The sequence below is a fragment of the Carcharhinus amblyrhynchos genome, chromosome 3, assembly GCF_965287045.1.
Source record: "Carcharhinus amblyrhynchos chromosome 3, sCarAmb.v2.hapA, whole genome shotgun sequence".
Taxonomy (NCBI): Eukaryota; Metazoa; Chordata; class Chondrichthyes; order Carcharhiniformes; family Carcharhinidae; genus Carcharhinus; species Carcharhinus amblyrhynchos.
The window spans coordinates 26,463,216-26,488,883 of record NC_137326.1 but is presented as its reverse complement, the minus strand read 5'-3'; the positions used below and the strand labels follow the sequence as shown (position 1 = coordinate 26,488,883).

The 25,668-nt window shown below is 43.1% G+C and overlaps 1 protein-coding gene across 2 annotated transcripts in view; it reads left to right on the top strand.

Annotated features, from left to right (window-relative positions):
* Positions 1-7,608: 7,608 nt before the first annotated feature.
* The window catches only part of dcp1a (decapping mRNA 1A), a 61,752-nt gene continuing 43,692 nt past the window's right edge, over positions 7,609-25,668 (top strand). Inside the window, exons 1-3 of one of the 2 annotated variants that reach the window (XM_080182528.1) lie at positions 7,653-7,746; positions 14,118-14,192; positions 14,971-15,011. Coding sequence is in view for 1 of the 2 variants with exons in the window: in XM_080182518.1 (XP_080038644.1) it covers positions 7,615-7,746; positions 14,971-15,011 (173 nt within the window). In the remaining variant the exon portion in view is untranslated. Of the gene's footprint in view, positions 7,747-14,117; positions 14,193-14,970; positions 15,012-25,668 lie in introns of both variants that reach the window. The other variant, XM_080182518.1, reaches the window with a different exon arrangement.

Genomic DNA, 25,668 nt, shown 5'->3' with positions numbered 1-25,668 from the left:
CCACTACCACCACATTGTATTATCTTTTTCAAGACTAATACAAATGAAGCTGAAGTGGGGAGCATAGAAGTCAAACAATTATCTTTCTTGGAGGTTTCTTCTTTCTATTGTTACATGTGCTGCTCATTGTGAAAGTTAACTAAGATGTTTGCTACATTACATAACATTACACCATTTCCAGTGATGATATAACTGCAGAATTAAAGAATTATTATAGTACACAATGTCTGCACTGGCTCTCCAAATGAGCAATGAACCTGGTATTGTTCCCCCTTCTCCCTGCACATTCTTACCTTTCAGATAATAATCCACTTTCTTCTTGAAAGACTTGATTAAAACTAATTCCACCACACTTTCAGGTAACTCATGTCAGATCTTAATCAACCACCATGTGGAAAAACTACTCCTCGTGTCTCCATTACTTCTTTTGCCAAATATCTCGAATTTGTGCCCTCTCTTTCTCAATCCATTCATGAATGAGAACAGCTCTTGTCTATCTGTCCACACACTTAATGATTTTGAATGCCTGAATTAAATATTTCAAACTTCTCCTCCAAGGAAAACAATCCCAATTTCTCCAATCTATCTATGTAACTGAAGTTCCTAATCCCTGGAATCATTCTTGTGAATCTTTTTGCATTATGTCTTGTGCCTTCACATCCTTCCCAAAATGTGGCATCCAAAACTGGACACAAGACTCCAGTTCATGCAAACCAGTGTTTTATACACATTTACCATAACCTCCTTGCTCTTGTATTCTATGCCCTATTAATAAAGCCAAATATACTGTATACTTTACTAATCACTCTCTCAACCTGTCCTGCCACCTTCAGTAATCTGTGCATATATACACCCAGGTCCCTTTGCTCCTGCATCCCTTTTAGAATTATACCCTTTATTTAATCTCATTCTTCCTACCAAAATGAATTACTTGACACTTCTTCACATTGAATTTCATCTGTCACTTGCCTGCCTGTTCCACCAACTTGTCACATCAATGCCTGCTTATCTTAATTAAGATGTGGGTATGCCGGCGTTGGACTGGCATAAACACGGTAAAAAGTCTGACAACACCAGGTTTTAGTCCAACCAATTTATTTGATAATAGACTCACAAGCTCTCCATTCACCTGACGAAGAGGGAAACCTCGAAAGCTTGTAAGTCTATTATCAAATAAATCGGTTGGACTAAAACCTGGTGTTGTCAGACTTTTTACTATCTTAATTAACCCACATTTGCCCAAGCGACTATTATTTTTGTCCCAAATTATTGTTTCCAGAAGTTCCCTACCACTGAAGTTAAACTAACTGGTCTTTGGTCACTGGGTGTACAGCCATTTACATAATTGTAATCTTAAATGAGTACATTTAGCATGCACATTATCACAAGAGGGCCAGCCAACATGTGTACTTTCATACCGATGCAGACAGCCAAGCTGAGAGGGCAATTAGATTCAGGGCCACTGCTGGATTCCATCAGAAGCAGGTTGGCATTGACTGTATGCAAGAGAACATCAAAGATCCTACAGAACAGGTAGCAGCCTTCATCAATAGGAAAAGCTTTCACTCAATCAATGTGCAACAAATCTGTGCACCACTGAAGGATCTTTCAGGCCAATGTAATGTTCCAGCGAAGCAGCCATATTGTTTACATACCAAGGCAATTCCATATACCAGACTTTTGCAGACAGCCCACTTTGCTTCAAGAGTAAATATAGGATGATGAGGGCTACCCAGTAAAGACACAGCTACTGATGCTTGTAAAGACACAGCTACTGATGCTTGTAAAAGCATCCATGCACAGTTGCAGAGGAGAGATACAACAGCTTCCAAGAGACAGGCCGCGAAAATATGATTCAGATGGCTAGGTAGCTCTGGTGGAGCCCTCCATAATGCCCAGCAATAGTTTTTGTGCATTTTTGTGCTTTGTTGTTCTCCTTGCAACCTGGTGTTATCAGGGGGGAGAAAAGAACAATGAAAGTATCGTGCCATACAATGTTCCCGCCGACAATCAGGAGACGAAGGAAAGTGATGACCAAGTGCAGGATGCTGTAGAACCCTAAGGCGCACAGGCAAGGCACAATAAGACACGTTTAAGAGAGGGTCAGGAAGTCTTAAAGGGCATGTTTCACATGACCCTTAGTGATGGACAGGTTCTTGCAATTTCATAGAACTTCAGCACTCTGCAGCTGTGGTGCCAACTCCTTCACTGAACTTGCCTTTTGCCTGCACCTTATAACTGTGGAACTGTGGCATATGGAATGCATCTACCTGACATGGTGTGACCCCATATATCACATCCTTTGACAGAGCCAATTTTTTCCTGAGTCCAGGTGTCCCATCAAACATTCAAAGAACCTTAAGTAAAAGTAAAACATTGCAGAAGGTGGAATCAGAAACAAAAACAGAAAATGCTGGAAAAACTAAATATATATGAAGAAGTCATACAGAATGTCTATTTTCTCTTTCCCCAAATGCTGCCAGACCTGCTCAGTTTTTCCAACATTTTCTGTTTTGATGCAAGAAAACTTACATGTCACATCACACATTTATTGGTGAAGAAACAATTAAAGGACGTCGCTGGATTCCGGGGAAGTGCCGGAAGATTGGAAAATGGCTAATGTTAAGCCGTTGTTTAAGAAGGGTGCCAGGCAAAAGGCAGGAAATTATAGGCCTGTTAGTTTAATGTCTGTTGTAGGTAAAATGTTAGAATCCGTCATCAAGGAGGAAATAGCGAGGCATCTTGAGGGGAACTGCTTGATAGAGCAGACGCAGCACGGTTTCGTTAAAGGGAAGTCGTGTCTGACAAATTTACTGGAGTTCTATGAGGATGTGTCTAGGGCGGTGGATACAGGAGAGCCGGTGGATGTGGTCTTTCTTGATTTTCAGAAGGCGTTTGACAAGGTACCTCACAAGAGGTTATTGCAGAAGGTCAGGGGGCATGGAGTTGGGGGTAGGGTGTTAGCGTGGATAGAGGACTGGTTGTCAAATAGGAGGCAGAGAGTGGGGGTCAATGGGTGCTATTCGGATTGGCGGATGGTGACTAGTGGAGTGCCCCAGGGGTCGGTGCTGGGGCCTCAGCTATTTACCATTTATATTGATGATCTGGAGGAGGGAACCGAGTGTAGGGTGTCGAAATTTGCTGATGACACCAAAATTGGTGGAAAGGCAAATTGTGCGGAGGGTGGGGAAATGGCAAATGGAATTTAATGTTGGCAAGTGCGAGGTGGTCCACTTTGGTCGGAATAATGGTAGGAAGGATTATTACTTACGTGGAGAAAAACTGCAGCAGGCGATGGTGCAGAGGGACCTCGGGGTCCTTGTGCATGAGTCGCAAAAACCCAGCTTGCAGGTGCAGCAGATGGTGAGGAAGGCGAATGGGATGCTGGCCTTCATAGCGAGGGGGATTGAATATAAAAGTAGGGAGGTCTTGCTGCGGCTGTATAGGGCATTGGTGAGGCCGCAGCTGGAGTACTGTGTGCAGTTTTGGGCGCCGTACTTACGCAAGGATATTTTGGCCTTGGAGGGAGTGCAGAGGAGGTTTACTAGGCTGATGCCGGAGTTGAGGGGGTTGAGCTATGAGGAGAGGCTGAATAAATTAGGCTTGTACTCGTTAGAGTTTAGAAGAATGAGGGGAGATCTCATTGAGACGTATAAGATGATGAATGGGATGGATAGGATAGAGGTGGAGAGACTCTTCCCGCTCAGAAAGGATAGTAGGACCAGGGGGCACAGCCTCAAGATAAAGGGGGGGCGGTTTAGAACGGAGTTGAGGAGGAACTTCTTCACTCAAAGGGTGGTGAATCTCTGGAATTCTCTGCCAGTTGAAGTGGTGGAGGCTACCTTGCTAAATATTTTTAAGAAGCGGGTTGATGAGTTTTTGATAAGAGAGGGGATTAAGGGTTATGGGGAGAGGGCGGGAATGTGGAACTGAGCCACGACAGATCAGCCATGATCTTGTCGAATGGCGGGGCAGGCTCGACGGGCTAGTTGGCCTACTCCTGCTCCTATTTCTTATTTCTTATGTTCTTCCAAAAAATCTTACCCATGAAGCCAAAGTGTAGCCAGATGCTTGTTGTAAATCTCTTTTGTGTTTTTACATCTGCTCCCTCTTCACTTTGAGGTGAGTTAGAGGCATGCTTCTAACTTTGCTACCCTGTCACTTGGGATGACCTTTGTTGTTGCCTCTGGCTGCCTGAGGAAGTCCAAGCACTTTGAGCTCTTCCTGTACAAGTGCGGGAGCCTCCTATGTTGGCAGGGCAAAGTGAGACAATTGTACCACTGACAGAGCAGCCATGGAGCCACCTTCCATATCATGATTGCCCTGAGATAAGCCCTCAGATGCTGCAGGAAGTCTCCCCTTTGATTTTATAACTCTTATACACCTACCTCCTAAGCATCTGAGGAGGGGCCTGACAATGAGTCCAGGCACCAAGTATATGCCTCTACCCACTGCTACTCTCGCATGCCCAGCCATTGTTGCACAAAGCTGATGGAGGTGGCAATGATATGCAGGTGTATACACATCTCTGGCATCCCTGGTTGGTCTGCTGTATATGACTCAATGAGAGTCACCAAGTCCTCGATGGAGGAAACCAAGTATGCACTCACAAAAGACATAATGGCAATGATGACCAGATTAACTATTCCATTTTCTGGGCAACAACATGCACTGAGACTCTGGAAGTCCACTATATATTCTCTCACTTTATGATGTAACTCCAGCTGTTACCATCTTGTTGATGACTCCAGAACAATGTCATCAGCCTGAGGTTCAGCATCCACGTGTTAATTCATTCAGAAGCCAGTTGGTGAAGTCGGAAACTAGACCCCAATTTTTTATTTAATGCTAGATTTATTTACAGAATGCAATATTACAAATGTCTTCCACTTCCCCCACCAACACCCAATGCCTCAAATGGTTCTTTTTATTCTCTTTTGGGCAAAACAATAAACTAATTTTAAAAACTAACCTATTAACAGTCCTTTAACAGGCACTGTAACAAAAAACGTTAAAGGAAATGTACCAAGATTAAATTTAAAAATGTTCCCAGGGTTGATTATACACTCCAACCCCTGTAATGCTCCCAGTCATGGAGGATGTCTCTCCCTATGAACTCTAATGAATGAAAATAAAATCAATAAATTAAACTAATGAAAGAGTGTGACAGCTACTGGTAGGACACTGTAATAAAAATCAGATCGGCTGATGATGCACTCCAGCTTCCGCAGTGCCAAACAGCCATGAAAAGCCTAAGCATTTCAGTGGACAGCACATGCTACCTCTTTGAGTCCACTGTCTTTCCTGATATTCTCTTTTGAAATAAACCAAATAATCAATAAAATAAATTAATAAAGAGGATTAACAGTCCCTGAGGGGGCACTGTTCCAAAAGTCAAAATGTCAAAGGAAACTTAACTAACTAAGCCAAAATATCCTTCTGGGGAAGGGGGAGGTGATGTCATGCACTGAATTTTGTTACTGAACCAAGTCAGTGTGAATAGAGCTTGGTACAAGTACAGGTAGTAGAGATTTGGATGATCTCAAGGTTACAGATTGTAGAATATGGGAGGCCAGCCAGTGGCAAATCTAGAGGTAACAAACACTTTAATTTATAATTTTGATCATTGGTTTCACCCCACCGTGGTCTCGACTTTACTTATCTCTGTAATTTCTTCCAGTCTCACAATCCTCTGAGATATCTGTGTTCATCTCATTCTGTCTTCTTGAGCATTGCTGATTTTAATTGCTTCATTATTGGTGGCATGCCTTTGGCAGTAGGCTCTAAGCTCTGAAATTCCCTCCTTGAATGTCTCCATCTGCCTCCCAATTTTTCCTTCAAAAACACTCCTTGAAACCTACCTCTTTTATCAAGCTTTTTTTTGGTCTTCTGTCTTAATATTGTCTTGGTGTCAAATTTTGCTTATACATTCTTGTGACGTGCCTTGGGATATTCTATTTCATCAAAGGCACTATATAAATACAAATTATCATCATAGTTGAAAGATTTGACATCATTGATGGAAGAAAGAGGCTGAAATATAAAAGGTGTGGGAGGGGACATACGCCTGGCAGAGGTGACAGGGATAGATTGGGATAAATCTGTAGATTAATTTGAAAATAAGGACAAGTAAATAGGTCGAGGGCTAGAGAGCCAATTTGAATCAGCAAGGAGTGTGATGGTGGTTATGCAGTACCAATTACCGGCAGCTTAAAATCTAAATCTCACACTGAGAATTTTGCATTGTTGACAATTGTGTAAGTTACAGAGCAATCAATACCTGGAAAATTTTCGGAGCTTTATCTATGCTTACAAGGTTGACGGAATTGTCAATTTATTAATACTTAAATGGAACTGAGTGTCTGTTTGTGAAATTCAAATAACTAATTCAAATTCAAATAACAGCGTTTAGCACTGTTGCCTCACAGCACCAAGGACCCAAATTCAATTTCCAGTTTGGATCACTGTGCGGAATCTGCACGTTCTCCCCATGTCTGTGTGGGTTTCCTCCAGGTGCTCCAGTTTCCTCCCGCAGTGCAGAAGATATGCTAGTTAGGTGCATTGGCTATGCTAAATTCTCTGTCAGTGTACCCGAACAGGCACCAGAATGTGGAAACGAGGGAATTTTCACAGAAACCTCATTGCAGTGTTTATGTAAGTCTACTTGTGACATGAATAAATAAACTTGAAAAAACTTAATTATTTCAAATAAGTAACAATTAGCAGGTCTCTAAAATTGTGAGATAAAGTGGTTGGAGCCGTAGAAAGGATGAAGGTTGTTACTAGTGCAGAATATCCATCTGCACATTGGAGGGGAAATGAAGAGTTTCTGTGAGTAGCATCGTACTCATGTTCCTTCAAATAAATCATCAGTGTGTACATGGCAACCAGCTTGCGAGAGTATTGCAGGTATTGCTAGCTAGTAGTTTCCAATGAGCTCCGTGGACCAGGTAATCTCTGATTGGTGATGAGCTGAAACTCAAATGAAAGGACGAGCAGACTGCAGCATATGTCACATTTACCGCTTTTAACCACACACATTTCGTGGGCAATAGCTGCTTTAGCTAATAGGATTAGTGACTGAAAGTCTCCCACGGAGGGTTTGCCAGACCCAGTATGTCTATGAATTACAATCAAAAAAACAGTAGGGGGGAACGGAGGAAAATATCTCTACTGAATATATTCAACATTACAAATTCAACACAAATATAATGGGGCGATTTATTTTTAAACAAGCGGCGTGCATAAAAGCCACGGCACCTTTGAATGAAATATCGATTAAACGTCAAGTTTCAGCTGCAAAATTATTTTTAAAAAAAAGCAATCCTTTGTTTTTTTTTACAGACGGTGGAGATTTTTTTTCTGTTGCAACACTCAGACCCAGCCTGAACATTTTTAATGAGGAAGGGGGGGGGGGGAATGCATTTTGATGTATAAAAAAAAACACAATCGGTTTGAATTTGCAAGTTATTGAGGCGTGCGGATATTTTTGCTGCAGGTAGTGTGTGTGTGTTTTTTTTGCCTTTTCCGGGGAGGCTATAGGTCGGGGGGGGGAGGAGAGGGAGGGAACAGCCTTTTGAGTTTCTCCTTTACGACAAGCTGGGGGAATCCAACATGGAGGCGCTGAGTAAAGGCCGCGATATCAGCCTGTCCGCTCTGAAGCAAAACGACCCTTTCATCTCCACCATCGTCGACGTGACCAGCCAGGTTGCATTGTACACTTTCAACCCAAAGGCCAGTGAGTGGGTAAGCCGGTGTTTATTTTTTTGTTAAAAATTAGCGCTGGAAATCGCCCCCCCCCCCCCCCCCCGAACGATCTCGGGACTAAACTGGCTGCACTTCACTCTTGTCGGGGCGGGGGCCATTGAAGTTTTCAAGTCGAAGCTGTCGGCTTACAGCTTGTTGGGTATTTGGTTTCGGCAGCATAAACTTGATTGAAATCTAATCTGTAAGAGGGCCCAAGTACTGAAATTGGAGGAGTCGGCGAAGACCGAGCAGCTTCAAGTGAAGACTTTAAGGAGCTTTTCTGCTTTTTACTGGTGTTCATGTTCCACACCAGGCTCCTCTCGTCCTGGTTTCTTTCATCTTTTAACATAGCCTATTCTTATCGCCCTCGTTGACCATCTAGCTTCTTTATCATCAGTTAACGTTATTGAAGTTTTGGGAAGATGTTGGTAGAAGAGGTACAACAGTCGGCCCATTTTAGACCCTGGAGCCTGTTCACCACTAAGATCAAAGTTTGCAGGTTTAGGTGGATTGGCCGTGCGAAATTGCCCCTTGGTGCCCCAAGATGTGAAGGTTAGGGGGATTAATGGGGTAAATAAGTGGGGTTGCGGGGATAAGGGTGAACCTGGTTAAGATGTTCTGTAAGGGATGGGCTGAATGGCCTTCTTTGTGCTGTAGGAATTCTATTCTTTGAAGATCGTGCTAATCTGTGATGTGACTCCATACCTGCCTTGCCCAATGGCCCTTAATATCTTAGGTAAAGAAAAATATTGGTTAAATTAACTGGTCTAGCATCAGCTACTATTTATGGAAGAAAGTCCAAACTGCAATCACCTTTTGTGTGGAAGTGTTTCCTAATTTCACTCCTGAAAAGTCTGGTTCAAGTTTTCAAACTAATTTTTTCTTGTCTTAGATTCCCTAGTCAACAGACATAGTTTCTTACTATTTAACCTGTAAGTTCCGCTTGGTCTTTTAAATGTTAAGGAATACAAGCCCAGTTTGTTTAATCTCTCCTTGTAATTTAGTCTTTGGAGACCAGGCACGGTGACCAACTCTTATGGAATAATTTAAGGGACACTTGGGATGGGGGTCCTGAACACAAATCTAGTGGAAAACAAATGCGTAATGCAAATCTGTCATCTATAAGTTCAGCCATTCTCCAGGGGTTTCAATGCTGCCTTGTGACTGATAGGAATGCAGTGCAGCTGCACAACTCACAAAGACACATTGGGAGTTGTAAGAGTTGACTGGTTCCAGGGCACGAGCCAATCGTAGCTGTGAAAATACAGGACAACCAGCGTCCTGGGAATACCAACGAAAAGGACAGCCAATGAATTTGCTGGATAATCCTTTTTTAAAAAAACAGGATGGTTGGCCACCAGGAATTAATGTATTGTGTCGGTCAATCTTTGTTGCACCCCCTCCAAGGTGAATATGCCCTATGTATGTGCCTGTGATAGTGGTGTACTTGTAATGTCTCTGGACTAGTAATTGAGGTTCAGGGTAATGTTATGGAAAATGGGTTCAAGTTCTACCTGGCAGCTTATGGAATTTAAAATCAATTAATAAATTTGGAATTGATAGTTGGTCTCAGTAATGATCATCGATGGTCGTAAAAACCCATCTAGTTTTTGTCCTTGCCTGGCCTACATGTAACTCCAGATCCACAGCAATGTGGTTGACTCTTAACTGTTCTCTGAAATGGCCTCGCAAGCTACTGAATTCAAGGAAAATTAGGGGGGGAGGGGGGGCAACAAATGCTGACCTTGCCAGCCACACCCACATCCCATAATAAACTAACTGCTTACAATACTTCAGCTGGGGTCTAACAATGACTTTACACAGCTAAAGAATATCTCCTACACCTCATTCTGATCCCCCAAATATAAAGGGCGATATTCCATCAGCATTTTTGATTATCTTGTCTGTAGTTGTGCGTGGCATTTTAATGATCTGTGGACCTGAGCACCCTTTTTTGGAATTTCCACAGTTTTTAGCTTTTCATCACTTAGAAATTGTCCGTTTGCCAACTTTGTCCATTAATCTATCAATATCTGTTTATAATTTTATGCTTCTATCCACACTAAGTACAGTTCTATCTATCTTTGTATCGTGGGCAAGATTGGATGTTGGCTTTCTATCCTACTTTCCAAGCCATCCATCAGTGCAGTGATTGGTTAAGGTACCAACACAGATGCTTACTTTCACAGCACTTTCACATGCTGCCAATTAGAGAATCCGCTAATTATCCAAATTTTCTTGTTTCCAGCCAATCAGCCAGATTCCTAGCCCAGTCAAAAATTTCCTTCAATTCCGTGAACTTCTGAACAGTCTCTTATGGGCAATTCATCAAATGCCCATAAAGTCCATGTAACAAACATCCTTAGTTCCTTGTTCACTTTGGTTACCTCTTCAAGAAGTTTAGTTGGGTTTGTCAGGCAAATCTATGCTGGTTCTTGCGAATCAGCTGAAAATATTCAAAGTGTTCAGTCACCCTATCCTTATAGACTCCAGCAATTTCCTGACAGCACATCGTAGGCTAACTAGCCCATAATTCCCTGGTTTTCCTTTTGTGATCTTTCTCAAATAAAGGTGAGTTGTGCATTTTTTTTTAAATCTAAAGAAACAGTTCCAGAATCAAGAAACTTCAGATTATAGTTGGGACATCTGTAATGTTTTCATCTATTTCTTTTAAAATCCTGAGCTGGAAACCAACCTCCCCTCTGGATTTGTCACTCTTTAGTGCCATTATTTTCTTCATTTCTGTATTTTTTGCTAATGATTTTTGTGAACCTCTGTCCTTGATTGAAAACGCATTATTTCAGGATGTTTGGCATGCTGATCACTTCATCTCCTGTAAATACTGAAGCAAGTTCACCATTTTCTTATTTTCATTAACAATATCACTAATCAATTTTCAAAGACTCTCACTGCTCCTGACCATCCTTTATTAATATTGTATTTTTATTATTTTGATATCCTGCTATCTCTTGCAAGTTTCTTTTCATACTCCCTTCTTGTAACGCTTATATTTTGTCCCCTTTGCAGTTCAGCATTTTATTTTTTGCTTTTATGTTGTCTCACACCTCTTTAGATGTTCAGGAAAAGTTTGATAGGCTGAGTTGCTTTACCTTAAAAAATGGCTGCAAGATGACCTAATAGAGGCTTTCAGAATTATGAAATGCCTCAGTAGAGGGAATGTCTCTATTATGCCCTTCCCTACGAGGAAACAATCGATATAAGACAATGACCAAGAAATCCAAAAAGGAATTTAAAGAAACTTTATCCAAAGAGTGGTGAAAATGTGAAACTTTGTATCATGTGGAGTGTTTGAAGTGAATAATATTGATGTATCTAGGGAACAGCTGGACGAGCAAATGACAGAGGAGGAATAAAGGCTTACAATGCTAGATTTGGATGAAGGAAGGTGGGAGGAAGCTTGAGTAGAGCATAAACACTGGCATGAACTGGATGGAATGAAGCACCTGTTTCTATGTTTCATAGCTTATGTAATTCTATGTAGTCCATGTCTGTTTTTTTCCAGCAAACAGAGCTGTTTTGAAACATTTTTACTCCATTAAAGTTAAAAGCCAATGCTCAAAGTGGACCTGGCAGACACAAACCTTGCTCCAAAAACCAGATTCAAATTGAATTCAGTTCATGGTCCCCACAAGAGAGACAAACAAATTCCATGCTGACAAAATAAGGCTCCATCTTGAACTTGAGCCAATGCTTGATCTAGCTCTCGGGATATAAATTGGTTATATGTCACAAGTTTTTGTTTTAAAACACCTCCCACTGGTCTTCTATCATATTAACAGATTTGTCTAGTTTACTGTGAACATTCTAGATATGTTTCAAGATATGTGTTCCAATTAAACCAAAACCCTTACCATAGACAAAACCCTTTAAACAGGTTCAATACAGCAAAGTCTACTGCTCATGTGACTTCCATGCTAAACTTTCCCTTTATGTTCAAAGATTTGTAAGTCAGGGAGATCACTGGGGTAAATACGTGGAGTTTTAGGGTTAGGACCAGAGTAAGATGTTTTTTTCAGAGAGTTGATGTAGACTTCATGGGCCAAACGCCCTCAGCCTGCACTGTGGGGATTCTGGGCTTCTCCACATTGAATATCACTTGGAGGAAGCAGTGAGGAAGGCGAGGGCAAGGCCGCCTGTTGGAGAATGTACTATGGGTGAAGAACTTAATGTCCATCACCAGGAATGGCTTTAGCTGGAGCAAGTTGGCTGGAGTCAAAAGGGCATAAGTGCTAGACTGGGCCTTCAGAAGGTAGTGAGGGAGCCAACAAGAGTTTAAAAACACAACTTGATTGAGCTCATACTCACCAACCTGCCTGCAGCAGGTAAATCTATCCATAACAGTATCGGTAAGAGTGACCATTGCACAGAGGCAAATTCCCATCTTCACATTGATACCTTCCACCATGTTATGTGGCGCACTCACCATGCTAAATGGAATTGACTTCGAACAGATCTAGCAATTCAAACCTGGGCATCAATGAGGCACGGTGGGCCATCAGCAACAACAGAATTGTACTGAGCCACAATATGTCACCTCATGGTCTGGTAAATTATCCACTCTACCGTTACTACCAAACCGGGGGATCAACTCTGAAGAGTGTAGGAGGGCATACCTTGGGCAATACTAGTGAAGCTGTGTGCAAAACAGCATAAGCAACAAGTAATAGAGCGAAGCAGTTCCACAAATAACAGATTAGGTCTAAGCTCTGCAGTCCTGCCACATCTAGTTGTGATTGATGGTAGACAATTAAATAACTCCAAAGATGGAGGAGCCCAGCATATCTGTACAAAAGATAAGGCTGAAGCACTCGCAACAGTTTTCAGCCAGAAAAGCTGAGTGGATTATCCATCTTGGCATCCTCTGACGGTCTCCAACATCATTGGTGCCAAGTTGCTTCATTCCACGTGATATCAAGAAGCAGCCTAAGGCATTGGATACTGCAACAGTTATGGGCTCTGACACAATCAGAAGACTTGTGCCGTACTACTAGCCAAGCTATTCCAATACAGTTATAACACTGGCATCTACCCCGCAATGTGGAAAATATGTCCTGTACGTAAACCAATCCCCATCCTGTAGACTATATAGCCTGGTGTATTTAGTTCCCAGTCCTGGCCATTTTGTGGTTAAGTCTCACTAAAGGCCACCAAGCCATACCCTCCATGTTGAATTTGTACAATTTGTTCACCTATACTCCATGCATTCCTACAGAGAGATTATTTGGATCACACACCATCCACTCAGCTCCAATATTCCACTCATTTGTTATTTCTCTCTTCCAGTTTAATTACTTTGTCTTTATGTTTTCCTTTATCTGTGGTGTCTGAAGCACAGTTTCCAGCTGTTACTCAACTCTCCCCTTGTTTGTTTTCAAATTATCAATATGACTTTTTCCACATGAGCCTGGTTATTTATGATGGTGAAGCCAACTAATTTAAGAATGCAGGTTAAGATGATTAGAAATCAACCTGGTCACAATGGGGATCTGGTTTAGGATCGTAACAAAGCCATTACCTATAATACCCTTCTGGGATTTTGAAAGTCTAGGTGTTATGGGGAACAGGCAAGAAAGTGGCATTAAGGCCACAATTGGATTAGCTGTGATTTTACTGAATGTTGTGAAGGCTGATGGTCAAATGATCTACCCAATTTAATTTTATTATTTGATGGAATATGTGTTATTTGCTCAGCCAGCATTTGTTGCCCATCCCTAATTACCCAGGAGAAGGTGGTGTTGAGCTGCCTTCTGGAACTGCTGCAGTCCATATTTTATAAAAACTCCCACAGTGCATTAGGAAGGGAGTCCCAGGATTTTGGCTGAATTGCCACACTGCACTGTTGCCTCAATTTTTCTCTTCAGAATTCTAAATTTCCCTTCAAGCAAACCCTGCCCTCTCCCTGTTTTAGTGTAAAGCCTTATTATTAACTCTAATGATATAATATGCCAGGATAATAATCTTAGCCAGATCGGTAGTTGAATGAAACAATTGACACTTTGCAATATTCTGTATGAATTGGACAGGTGCAATCCTTATGTTGTTTGACTTGGCTCAATAGAAATTTTCCAAATCTGGAAACCATTTAACAGCAAGTGAAAATATTTTAAAAGTTTGTCAACCTACTTCACAACCTAAAGCAAACTTGCTTTAATGAATTTAGGAACAGATTAATTATTTACAAAAAGTAAGGACTCTGTTTCCATGCCTGTCATCATTTTTCAGTAACACACACAGAATGGAGAAGCTTGGGCTGTTCTCCTTAGCAAAGTTTGAGAGAAAATCTGATAGCTGTATTCAAAATCATGAGTGGTCTAGATAGAGTAAATAGAAACTGTTCCTCTTGATTGAAGGGTCAAGAACTGGAGGACACTGCTATAAGATGAATGGCAAAAAAACCAACAGTAACTTGACACAATTTTTACAAAGTAAGTGGTTAGGTTCTCAAATGCATCCCCTGAGAGTGTGGTAGAGGCAGATTCAATTATGGCTTTCAGAAGTGTTGTGAATATCTAATTGATTTATATGTTTGAGAATGTAACCTTTAGTTTTAGAAATTAAAGTTTTATCTGAGAACTTGAAAATAAAGGAACACTGAAGTAAATGCAATTCAAACAAGCATGAGGTTTATTACACTTAAAAGACATGTTAGATTGACAGATTTTGTTTTATTCATTTACAAGATATGGGTGCTGCTGCCTGAGGCACTATTTATTGCTCACCCCCTAATTCCCTTTGAGAAAGTGGCGAGCTGCCTTCTTGAATCACTACAGTTCCTGTGGTGTAGGTGTACACAAGTGCAATTAGGGAGGGAGTTCCCAAGATTTTAATCCTGCAACAGTGAAGGAACCTCAATATATTTCCAAATAAATAGCGACTGACTTGAAGGGGACCTTCCAGGTGGTGGTGTTCATATGTGAATAAGTAAGAACGTTATTACTATTTTGAAAGGGTGGACTATCTTGCTGCATTGAGGAATCCAAGATGAATGAATGCCCTAGATGTTAAGCCACCATTATAATCTGGTTGTTTTTCAGTAATAGTTCTGAGCAATCTCTTGGGTAGTTAATGGATTTAGGCTTAATTAAGGCCTGTAGTACAAGAGGTAGTTTCTGCAAGTAAAAATAAGTAGATTATTTTAGAATTGTAGAGGGTTTTGTCATTGATTGCTTAATTTGAAATTTGATGTACTTTTATCTTTTACAGGAGAAGACTGATGTAGAAGGTACTTTGTTTGTATACACCAGGTATGTGTTGAAATACAGCATCTGAGGAACTGTTTTTCAAGAGTTAAAGCTGTTATGTCCCATGGCATGAAAACCTTAAAAGAAATAAATCATATGTTGGCACTACTTGTTGCTCTGGAAGGAGAAATGAAAATTGAAAGGTGCAAATATATGATGGATGTTTCCTGATATAAGGATGAGATGATATAATCTTTAAGTTTTAACACCACAATTGACTCTTTATGTTGCTCAGTGACTCAGTTTCACTCAGTAATGGAGTTTAGAAGTGAGAAAGCAACTATATAATCTTGGTATATTTTTCAGAATAATGCTGAGGGAATGCTGCATTGTCAATATGCCACTTTTTCATTCGGTCAACTTGGGTGGATGGGAATGACCCTGTTCCACGTTGAAAAGGAGCAGGGGTGATTTCCTGGTGTCCTGACCATTATTTGTCATCCAATTAATGCACCCATTGCAGGTTAAATGGTTATTTTTCTGATTACTGGTTTTGGGACCTGGCCATTAGAAAACCAATAGCTACATTTGTCTATGCAGCAGTGACTATGCCTTGAAAGCTGCTGGGAAATACTTTGGGCCTATTTTGATCAACCAATAAGGGTGAAATTCATGACAACAGATGTCCCTTTTCAGGATAACGCTGATATAGCAAAAAAAAAGGTCCAATAGAACTAAAGGAAATTAAAATAAGAAACAAAATTCCAACAAAGACAAAGGGATACCTTGTCAACTAAATCAAAATAATATCAATGTCTATAAAACACTCTATACCTGGCTATGCCCACAAGTACATTCCTGAGGATATGGTAGAGATGGAAAGAAGCAATCAGTGAAGAAAACTTGCAGCTCTGGACTTTAATCTGCACGACAAAAATAGATTTATGTAATCTGAATTGTTCATATGTAAATTATTTATTTTGCTGAGTGGTTGTAAAATATGAATGCTGTGTTTTAAACTTTAATGTTCTACTGTCCATCTTCTTCCAGTGATGGGCATGCATCCCTACATTCTCTGTCTGCTAATTATAGGTTCTGCCTAAATTGCATGCTACTGTCGAGGGTAATAATCTGCTTTCAGATATTTGGTGTTGTTCACCATGCTGGCCACCTATAATCAAGAACTCGCAACTTCAAGAATTCTGTTAATTTTTCCTGCACAAAGATGCCACTGCCTTTTCCCAGCACAGCTTAGTACATGGCAAAGGGAAATCTTGTCTACAGAATTAATGCTAAAATCAGGAGAGCTGTCCCATCGACTAGCCAAGCAAGAGCCTGACGTAGTCGTACTCAATCATATTTTACAATGGCCAAGAGACCACCATCATCAACCCTGGGTACATCCAGTCCCACCAGCAGGATTGAGCCACCAGACAGGATGGCACAGTGGTATACAAAGTACAGCACAGGAACAGGCCCTTTGGCCCTCCAAATCTGCACCAATCATGATGCCCTAACTAAACTAAATAAAACCTGCCCTTACTCAGTCCATATCTCTTTATCCATTCACCCATTCAGATGCCTTTTAAATAGAACATAGAACATTACAGTGCAGAACAGGCCCTTCGGCCCACGATGTTGCGCCGACCAGTTAAAAAACAATGACCCACTAACCTAAACCAATCCCTTTTCGTCCATAAACCTATCCACAGATCTCTTAAACGCCCCCAAACTAGGCGCATTTACAACCTCAGCAGGCAGGGCATTCCAATCCCTCACCACCCTCTGGGTAAAGAACCTACCCCTGACATCCGTCCTATAACTACCCCCCCTTAATTTAAAGCCATGCCCCCTCGTGCTAGCTTTCTCCATCCGAGGAAAAAGGCTATCACTGTCCACCCTATCTAAACCTCTAATCATCTTATATGTTTCAATAAGATCCCCTCTTAGCCGCCTTCTTTCCAGCGAAAACAACCCCAAATCCCTCAGCCTCTCCTCATAGGACCTCCCCTCCATACCAGGCAACATCCTGGTAAACCTCCTCTGCACCCTCTCTAAAGCCTCCACATCCTTCCTGTAATGTGGGGACCAGAACTGCACACAGTACTCCAGGTGCGGCCGCACCAGAGTTGCTAATGTGCCTGCTTTATTAGCAGCATTTAAGAGGCATCAGTCAGGATGGGTTTACAGTCAGTAGGGAGTTGCCCTGGGAATCCTCAACAAATATCACAGCATCAAGTACAAGTCAAACGAGGAAATCTTCTGCTGATTGCCACCTACCATTTTGGAGTAAGGACTGAGAGTGGCAAGGGCACAGAATGTACTCTGGATGGGGGTACTTCAATGTCCGTTACCAGGACTGTCTCAGTAGCAGCACTACTGACCAATTTAACTGAGTCTTAAAGGGCATAGCTGCTGGTGCTTGCAATAAGAGACAAATCTACTTGGCCTCAACATCACCAATGCCATGACAGGTAGGAGTGACTACCGCACAGTCCTTGTGGAGATGAAGTCCTGCCTTCACAATGAGGATAGTTTCCATCACATTATGCGGCATTATTGCTGTGCAAAATGAGATAGATTTCAAAGAGGTCTTTCAACTCAAAATTGGGTATCCATGAGACACTGTGGGCTATTAGCAGCAGCAGAATTGTATTCAGCCAGAATCTAACGTCATGGCCCTGCATATCCCCCACTCTCCTATCAAGCCAGGTAATTAACTCTGGTTCAGTGAAGTGCACTGGACAGCATGCCAGGAGCAGCAGCAGCAGACGTACCTGAAAATGAGGTGTAAACCCGGTGAAGCTGCAATACAGACTTAAATGTATGTCAAACAGCATGCTAAACAATAAAACTAAATGATCCCACAGATCAGATTTAAGCTCTGCAGTCTTGTAATTTTCAGTCATGAATGGTGGTGGACAATTAAACAATAGAAGGAGGAGGCTTCACAAATATCCCCAACCTCAATGATGGGGGGAGTCAACACAAGTCCAAACATTAAAGTTGAAACTGTTATCTTTCTGAGATCCCTAGCATCACAAATGTCAGTCTTTGGCCAATTTGGTTCATTCCACATGATGTCAAGAAATGGCTGAAGGTACTGGATACTGCAAAGCCTACTGCCCCTGACAACATTCTGGCAATAGTACTGAGAATTTGTGCCCTAGAACTAACCATGACCTCAGTTAAGCCGTTCCAGTACAGTTACAACACTGGCATCTACCTAGCAATGTAGAAAATTGCCCAGGTACGTCCTGTTCACAAAGGAAAAATCCAACCAAGCCCGTTTCTTTCCCATTAGTCTACTGTCAATCATCAGCAAAGCAATGGAAGGCGTTTGACAGTGCTATAATGCAGCACCTATTCAGCAAAACCTGCCCACTGATGCAGGTTGCAGGTGCAAGTGGCATCGTTGGAACAAATGCAACTGATCCGTCGCATTTGCTCTGATGATGCCACTTTCCAAAGTGGTGTTTCTAATATGTGCTCCTTTTTCCATTTGACCATTCACGCCCTTTATTTTCTCTGTGGACAGCTATTAGCAGTCTTTTCCCCTAGTTTCTATCACCATGACTCATGTTTCATTCATTCTCTCTCTCTCTCTCTCTCTCTCTCTCATTTATACCCGCTTTCTGTGCATTTTAGCTTTGACAAAGGGTCATCTCGACTCAACGTCAGCTCCTTGCTTTCTTTCTTTACAAATGCTGCCAGACCTGCTGAGATCTTCCAGCATTTCTCTTTTGGTTGTAGATTCCAGCATCCACAGTAATTTGCTTTTATCCACGGTTGCTCAGTTTGTGTTCTGCCAGGGCCACGCGGTTCCTGATCTTAGAACATAGAACACTATAGCACAAACAGGCCCTTTGGCCCACAAGTTGCGCCATTTACATCTAAAACTACCAAGCCATAGAACTATCTGTAACTCCCAATGCCATTAGATCCCATGTACTCATCCAGGAGTCTTTTAAAAGACCCAGCGTGTTCGTCTCTACCACCACCGACAGCAGCTGATTCCACTCATTCACCACCCTCTGAGTGAAGAATTTTCCCCTAACATCTCCTCTGTACTTGCTTCCCAGCACCTTAAACCTGTGTCCTCTCATAGCGATAATTTCAGCCCTGGGAAATAGCCTCCGAGAATCCACCCTATCTACTCCTCTCAACATTTTATAAACCTCTATCAGGTCGCCTCTCAACCTTCGTCTCTCCAGGGAGAAGAGACCTAGCTCCCTCAACCTATCTTCATAAGGCATGCTTCCCAATCCAGGCAACATCCTTGTAAATCTCCTCTGCACCCTCTCAATATCTTCCACATCCTTCCTGTAGTGAGGCGACCAGAACTGCGCACAGTACTCCAAGTGGGGTCTGACAAGGGTCTTATAAAGTTGCAGCATTACCTCCCGACTCCTAAACTCAATCCCTCGATTACTGAAGGCCAGTACACCATACGCCTTCTTGACCACATCCTCCACCTGCGAGGCTGATTTAAGAGTCCTATGGACCCAGACCCCAAGATCCTTCTGCTCTTCAACCCAGCTAAGACTCCTACCCTTGATATTGTATTCCTTCATCCCATTGGTCCTGCCAAAATGGACCACTACACGTTTATCCGCACTGAAGTCCATGTGCCACTTCTCCACCCAGCCTTGCATCCTATCTATGTCACGCTGCAACTTCTGACATCCCTCCAGACTATCCACAACACCACCAACCTTCGTACCGTCGGCGAACTTACTAACCCATCCCTCCACTTCCTTATCCAGGTCATTTATGAAAATGACAAACAGCAAGGGTCCTAGAACAGATCCCTGGGGCACTCCACTGGTGACCGACCTCCATGCAGAAAAAGACCCATCCACAACCACTCTCTGCCTTCTGCAGGCAAACCAGTTCTGGATCCACAAGGCCACAGCCCCTTGGATCCCACGCCCTCTCACCTTCTCAAGAAGTCTTGCATGGGGGACCTTGTCAAACGCCTTGCTGACGTCCATGTAAACCACGTCCACCGCTCTTCTTTCGTCAATGTGTGCAGTCACATTTTCAAAGAACTCAACTAGGCTCGTAAGGCACGACCTGCCCTTGACAAAGCCGTGCTGACTATTCCTGATCATTCTAAACTTCTCTAAATGCTCATAAATCTTGTCCCTCAGAATCCTCTCCATCAACTTACCAACCACTGAGGCCAGACTCACCGGTCGGTAATTTCCCGGGCTATCCCTGTTCCCTTTCTTGAAAATAGGAACCACGTCCACAATCCTCCGGAACCTCTCCCGTCTCCATTGACGATGCAAAGGTCATCGTCAGGAGCTCTGCAATCACTTCCCTCACCTCCCACAGTAACCTGGGGTACATCCCACCCGGTCCCAGCGACTTATCTATCTTGATTAGAATTTATAAGCTCCAACACATCCTCTTCCTTAATATCCACGTACTCAATCTTTTCAGTCTGCCGCAAACCTGTAGTACAGCCTCCCAGATCACTTTCCACCATGAATACCGAGGCAAAGTACTCATTAAGCACCTCTGCCATTTCTTCCGGTTCCACACAGACTTTTCCCCCTTCACCTTTTATAAGTCCTATCCCTTCTTTTCTCACCCTTTTATTCTTCACGTATTTGTAGAACGCCTTGGGATTCTCCTTAATTTTACCCGCCAAGGCCTTCTCATATCCCCTTCTGGCTCTCTTAATTTCATTTTTAAGCTCCTTTCTACAAGCCTTATACTCCTTTAGATCCTTAACATCTCCTAGCTCTGTGAACCTTTTGTACACCTTTCTTTTCTTCCTGACCAGGTTCACCACAACCTTCGTGCACCACGGCTCCCGCGACCTACCAAAACCTCCTTGTCTCATCGGAACGTTGTCGTGCAGAGCTCCAGTCAAACATTCCTTGAAAATCCATCACCTTCCTTCAGTACTTTTCCCCAAGAACTACACCTTCCAGTTTACTCGTCCAGTTGTCCGCCTGATGTCATTGTATTTCCCCTTACTCCAGACAAACACCTTCCTAGCCTGCCTGATCCTATCTCTTTCCAATGCTATCGTGAAGGACATAGAATTATGATCTCCATCCCCGAGATGCTGTCCCACCGAGAGATCCATCACCTGTCCTGGTTCATTAGCCAGCACCAGGTCAAGTACAGCCTCTCCTCCCGTAGGCTTATCCACGTGCTGTGTCAGGAAACCCTCCTGAACACACCTAACAAACTCCTCCCCATCCAAACCCCTTACCCTAGGGATATTCCAGTCAATGTTTGGGAAATTAAAGTCTCCCATCATGACAGCTCTGTTATTACCACATCTCTCCGGAATCTGTTTCCCTACCTGCACCTCAACTTCCCTGTCACTATTGGGCGGCCTATAGAAAACACCCAGCAAAGTTAGCGACCCTTTGCTGTTCCTAACTTCCACCCACAGAGACTCCGTAGACAGTCCCTCCACAGCATCCACCTTCTCTTGGTCCCCCTGGGATTGAAGTGTTACCCGTCTTTACTGCACAGGTCACACCTGCCCCTAAAGAGGTCCCAATGATCCAGGAACCGGAATCCCTGTCCCCTGCTCCAGTCCCTCAGTCAAGCATTCACCCTCCACCTCATTCCATTCCTGCTCTCACTCTCCCGCGACGTAGGCAGCAATCCTGAGATTACTACCTTCGTGTTCTTCTTTCTCAGCTGTCTACCTAATTCCCTATAATCCCTTTTCATGACCCTCTTCCTGCCTATGTCAGCGGTACCTATATGAACCACAACCTCCGGCTCCTCAGCCTCCCCTTTCAGGATGTCTGGGATGCATCCAGAGACATCCCGGATCCCAGCTCCAGGGAGGCAAACCACTGTCCGCAAAAACATCTGCCTGATCCCCTCGCTATGGCATCCCCTATTAACACTGCCTTGCTGCTCTTTTTCTTACTTTTTTGAAGTACTGGGTTAGGCTTAGCCCCAGAGATCTAGCCACCGCTTCCTCCCCCAGGTGAGCTGTCCCCCCCCCCCCCCAGCAGTACTCAGACAGGAGTACTTATTTTGAAGGGGGACATCCACTGGTGTGCTGTCCATCACATGAGCTTTCCCCTTCCTAATTGTTATTCACTTGCCTTCTTCCCATTGCCCAGGTGTGACCACTTGCCGGTAGCTTCTGCCAATTACCTCCTCATTCTGTCTAATGAGACAAAGGTCCTCGAGCTGCAGTTCCAGTTCCTTAACCTGGTCCCTTAGGGACTGCAGCTCTACACACCGAGCACAGATATGGATGTTTGGGAGACCAGGAGCCTCCAGGACCTCCCACATATTGCATTGGCAACAACATACTGGCCTCACACTCTCATACTTGCCCTTTTTAGAAATAGAGAAAAAAGTAATAAAAACTTATAAACTTACCTTGCCTCACCCCTTTTTGCTTAGGCCCTGTGAGTCAAAGCGCTTCCAGCTCACACAAAAAAAACCAAAAACAGACTTACCTGTTCTCACTCCAAGCCCCCCCCCCCCTCCTTTTAGGTTAGAGGAGGTGGGAGGGTGGGGTACTCTACCTGTGTAGAGAATCGGGATTCCTCACCGGTCCAATTTATGGTAAGGGGAAAAAAAACTACCCAAGTCCCTTTGCAAACTACTTCTGGTTTCCGGAATAAAATTTTTAAAAAACTAGCAAAGTTAATTATAAAAATCGCTTTAACTTACTCACAAGCTCTCCTCTTACAAATCGCTGCCTCTTTTCAGTGCTGTAAAAAGTCTGACAACACCAGGTTTTAGTCCAACCGATTTATTTGATAGTAAACGCACAAGCTTTCGCGTTAGTCCCTTCGTCAGGTGAATGGAGAGTTCTGGCCTCAGACAGAGCATATAAAGCACAGACGGTTTACAGATTACTGGTTAGAATGCGAATCTTTACACCTAACCTGCTGTTCAAGTCTTGAAGTGGCCGACAATGTGAGTGGAAGGAGCACTGATCACAGGTTACAGAGATGTGTATTGTCTCCAGACAGCACAGTGAGTGAGGTTTTGCAAACCCAGGCAAGTGTTGGGGGTTACAGATAGTGCGACATGAACCCAAGATCCTTGTTGAGACCGTCCTCATGTGTGTGGAACTTGGCTATCAGTCTCTGCTCAGCGACTCTGCGCTGTCGTGTGTCGTGAAGGCCGCCTTGGAGAATGCTTAACCGAAGGTCAGAGGCTGAATGCCCGTGACCACTGAAGTGTTCGCCAACAGGAAGGGAACAGTCTTGCCTGGTGATTGTCGAGCGATGCTCATTCATCCGTTGTCATAGCATCTGCATGGTCTCCCCAATGCACCATGCTTCGGGACATCCTTTCTTGCAACGTATCAGGTAGACAATGTTGGCCGAGTTGCAAGAGTATTTACCGTGTACCTGGTGGATGGTATTCTCACGTGTGATGATGGTATCCGTGTCGATGATCCGGCATGTCTTGCAGAGGTTGCTGTGGCAAGGTTGTGTGGTGTTGTGGTCCATGTTCTCCTGAAGACTGGGTAGTTTGCTGCGAACAATGGTCTGTTTGAGGTTGTGTGGTTGTCTGAAGGCAAGAGGTTGCTGTGGCAAGAAACCGCACCGATCTGACAAACACGGGACACAGTGGACAGAGTACCCTTCATCGTCCAGTACTTCCCCGGAGCGGAGAAGCTACGACATCTTCTCCGGAGTCTTCAACATATCATTGATGAAGACGAACATCTCGCCAGGGCCATCCCCACACCCCCACTCCTTGCCTTCAGACAACCACACAACCTCAAACAGACCGTTGTTCGCAGCAAACTACCCAGTCTTCAGGAGAACATGGACCACAACACCACACAACCTTGCCACAGCAACCTCTGCAAGACATGCCGGATCATCGGCACGGATACCATCATCACACGTGAGAATACCATCCACCAGGTACACGGTAAATACTCTTGCAACTCGGCCAACATTGTCTACCTGATACATTGCAAGAAAGGATGTCCTGAAGCATGGTGCATTGGGGAGACCATGCAGATGCTATGACAACGGATGAATGAACATCGCTCCTTCCACTCACATTGTCGGCCACTTCAAGACTTGAACAGCAGGTTAGGTGTAAAGATTCGCATTCTAATCAGTAATCTGTAAACTGTCTGTGCTTTATATGCTCTGTCTGAGGCCAGAACTCTCCATTCACCTGACGAAGGGACTAACCCGAAAGCTTGTGCGTTTACTATCAAATAAATCGGTTGGACTAAAACCTGGTGTTGTCAGACTTTTTACTGTGTTTACCCCAGTTCAATGCCGGCACATCCACATCATCTCTTCAGTGCTCTCAGGGAACAATGAGCATGGACCAAAGAGCTGAACTTGAAGTGGGGTGAGACTGACTGCCCTTGACATCAAGGCAGAAATTGGCTGAGTATGGCATCAAGGAGCTGTAGCAAAACTGAAGTCAATGAGAATCAGTAGGGGAAATCCCTCCTCTAGTTGGAGTCATACCTGGTACAAAGGAAAGTTGTGGCAGTCATCTCAGTCCTAGGCCCAGCCATCTGCAACTGCTTCACCAATGACCTTCCCTCCATCATAAGGCAAGAATGGGGACTGCGCAGTGTTGAGCACCATTTGTGACTCAGATATTGAAGCACTGTCCGTAGCAGCAAAACGTGGGCAACATTCAGGCTTGAGATGATGAGTGGCAAGTAATATTTACGCCACAGAAGTGCTGGGCAATGGCCACTTCCAGCAAAAGAGAATATAACCATCTTTCCTTTGCATTAATTGATATTATCATCACTGAAACCCCTACTATTTACAGCTTGGGGGTTACCATTAACCAGAAACTGAACTGAAACCACCACATCAATACTGTGGCTACAAGAGCAAATCCAAGGCTGTGAATTCTGCGGCAAATGGCTCACTTATTGACTCCCACAATCTTCAAGGCAAAAGTCAGGAATGTGTTAGAATACTGTCCACTTGCCTGGATAAGTACAGCTCCAATAACACTTGAGAAGCTTTGACACCATCTAGAACAAAGCAGCCCAATTGATTGGCACTTCATCCACCACTTTAAATACACTCTACCTCCACCACCAATGCTCGGGCAGCAGTGTGTACCATCTATAAAATGCACTGCATCTGCAGAGAAAGGGCAGCAGATGAATGGGAAAACCAGCACCTATAAGTTCCCCTTCAAGCCACATACCATTCCTTCACTGTTGCTAGGTCAAATTCCTGGAACTTCTTTCTTAAAGCATTGTGGGTGTATCTGCAATACATGGACTGTAGTGGTTCAAGAAGGCAGTTTACCATTACCTTCTGAAAGGCAATTTTGGATGGTTGATAAATGATACCCTAGCCAGCAATGCCCATATCCTGTGGAAGAATGAATAAAAACCAATGTCCTCATATCCTGTGGTAGCAATGCCAGGAGAGGTGAATTAATCCAGTGAAAATGTATTCTCAGAGCTTTCTCATGTAACTTCTACCCTGCAGAAAATCCATGGAAAACATTGGATAAATCTCTACATAGGACTGGTTAGTGAAATGATAAATATATTTTCTGTAAAGTCAAATAATTTCTCATTGAGAAATATAGTGTCTGTGGATACCTACCATATATCACATTTAATTTATACTTAATTAGAATGTATTGCATTGAGGCGCATCCGAAACATACAATAACACTAAAATTCTATTATTTTACGACCTGTGCACTGAAACTACAAATGGTACCAGTTTGCAAAGTGGGATGCACAACATATAGT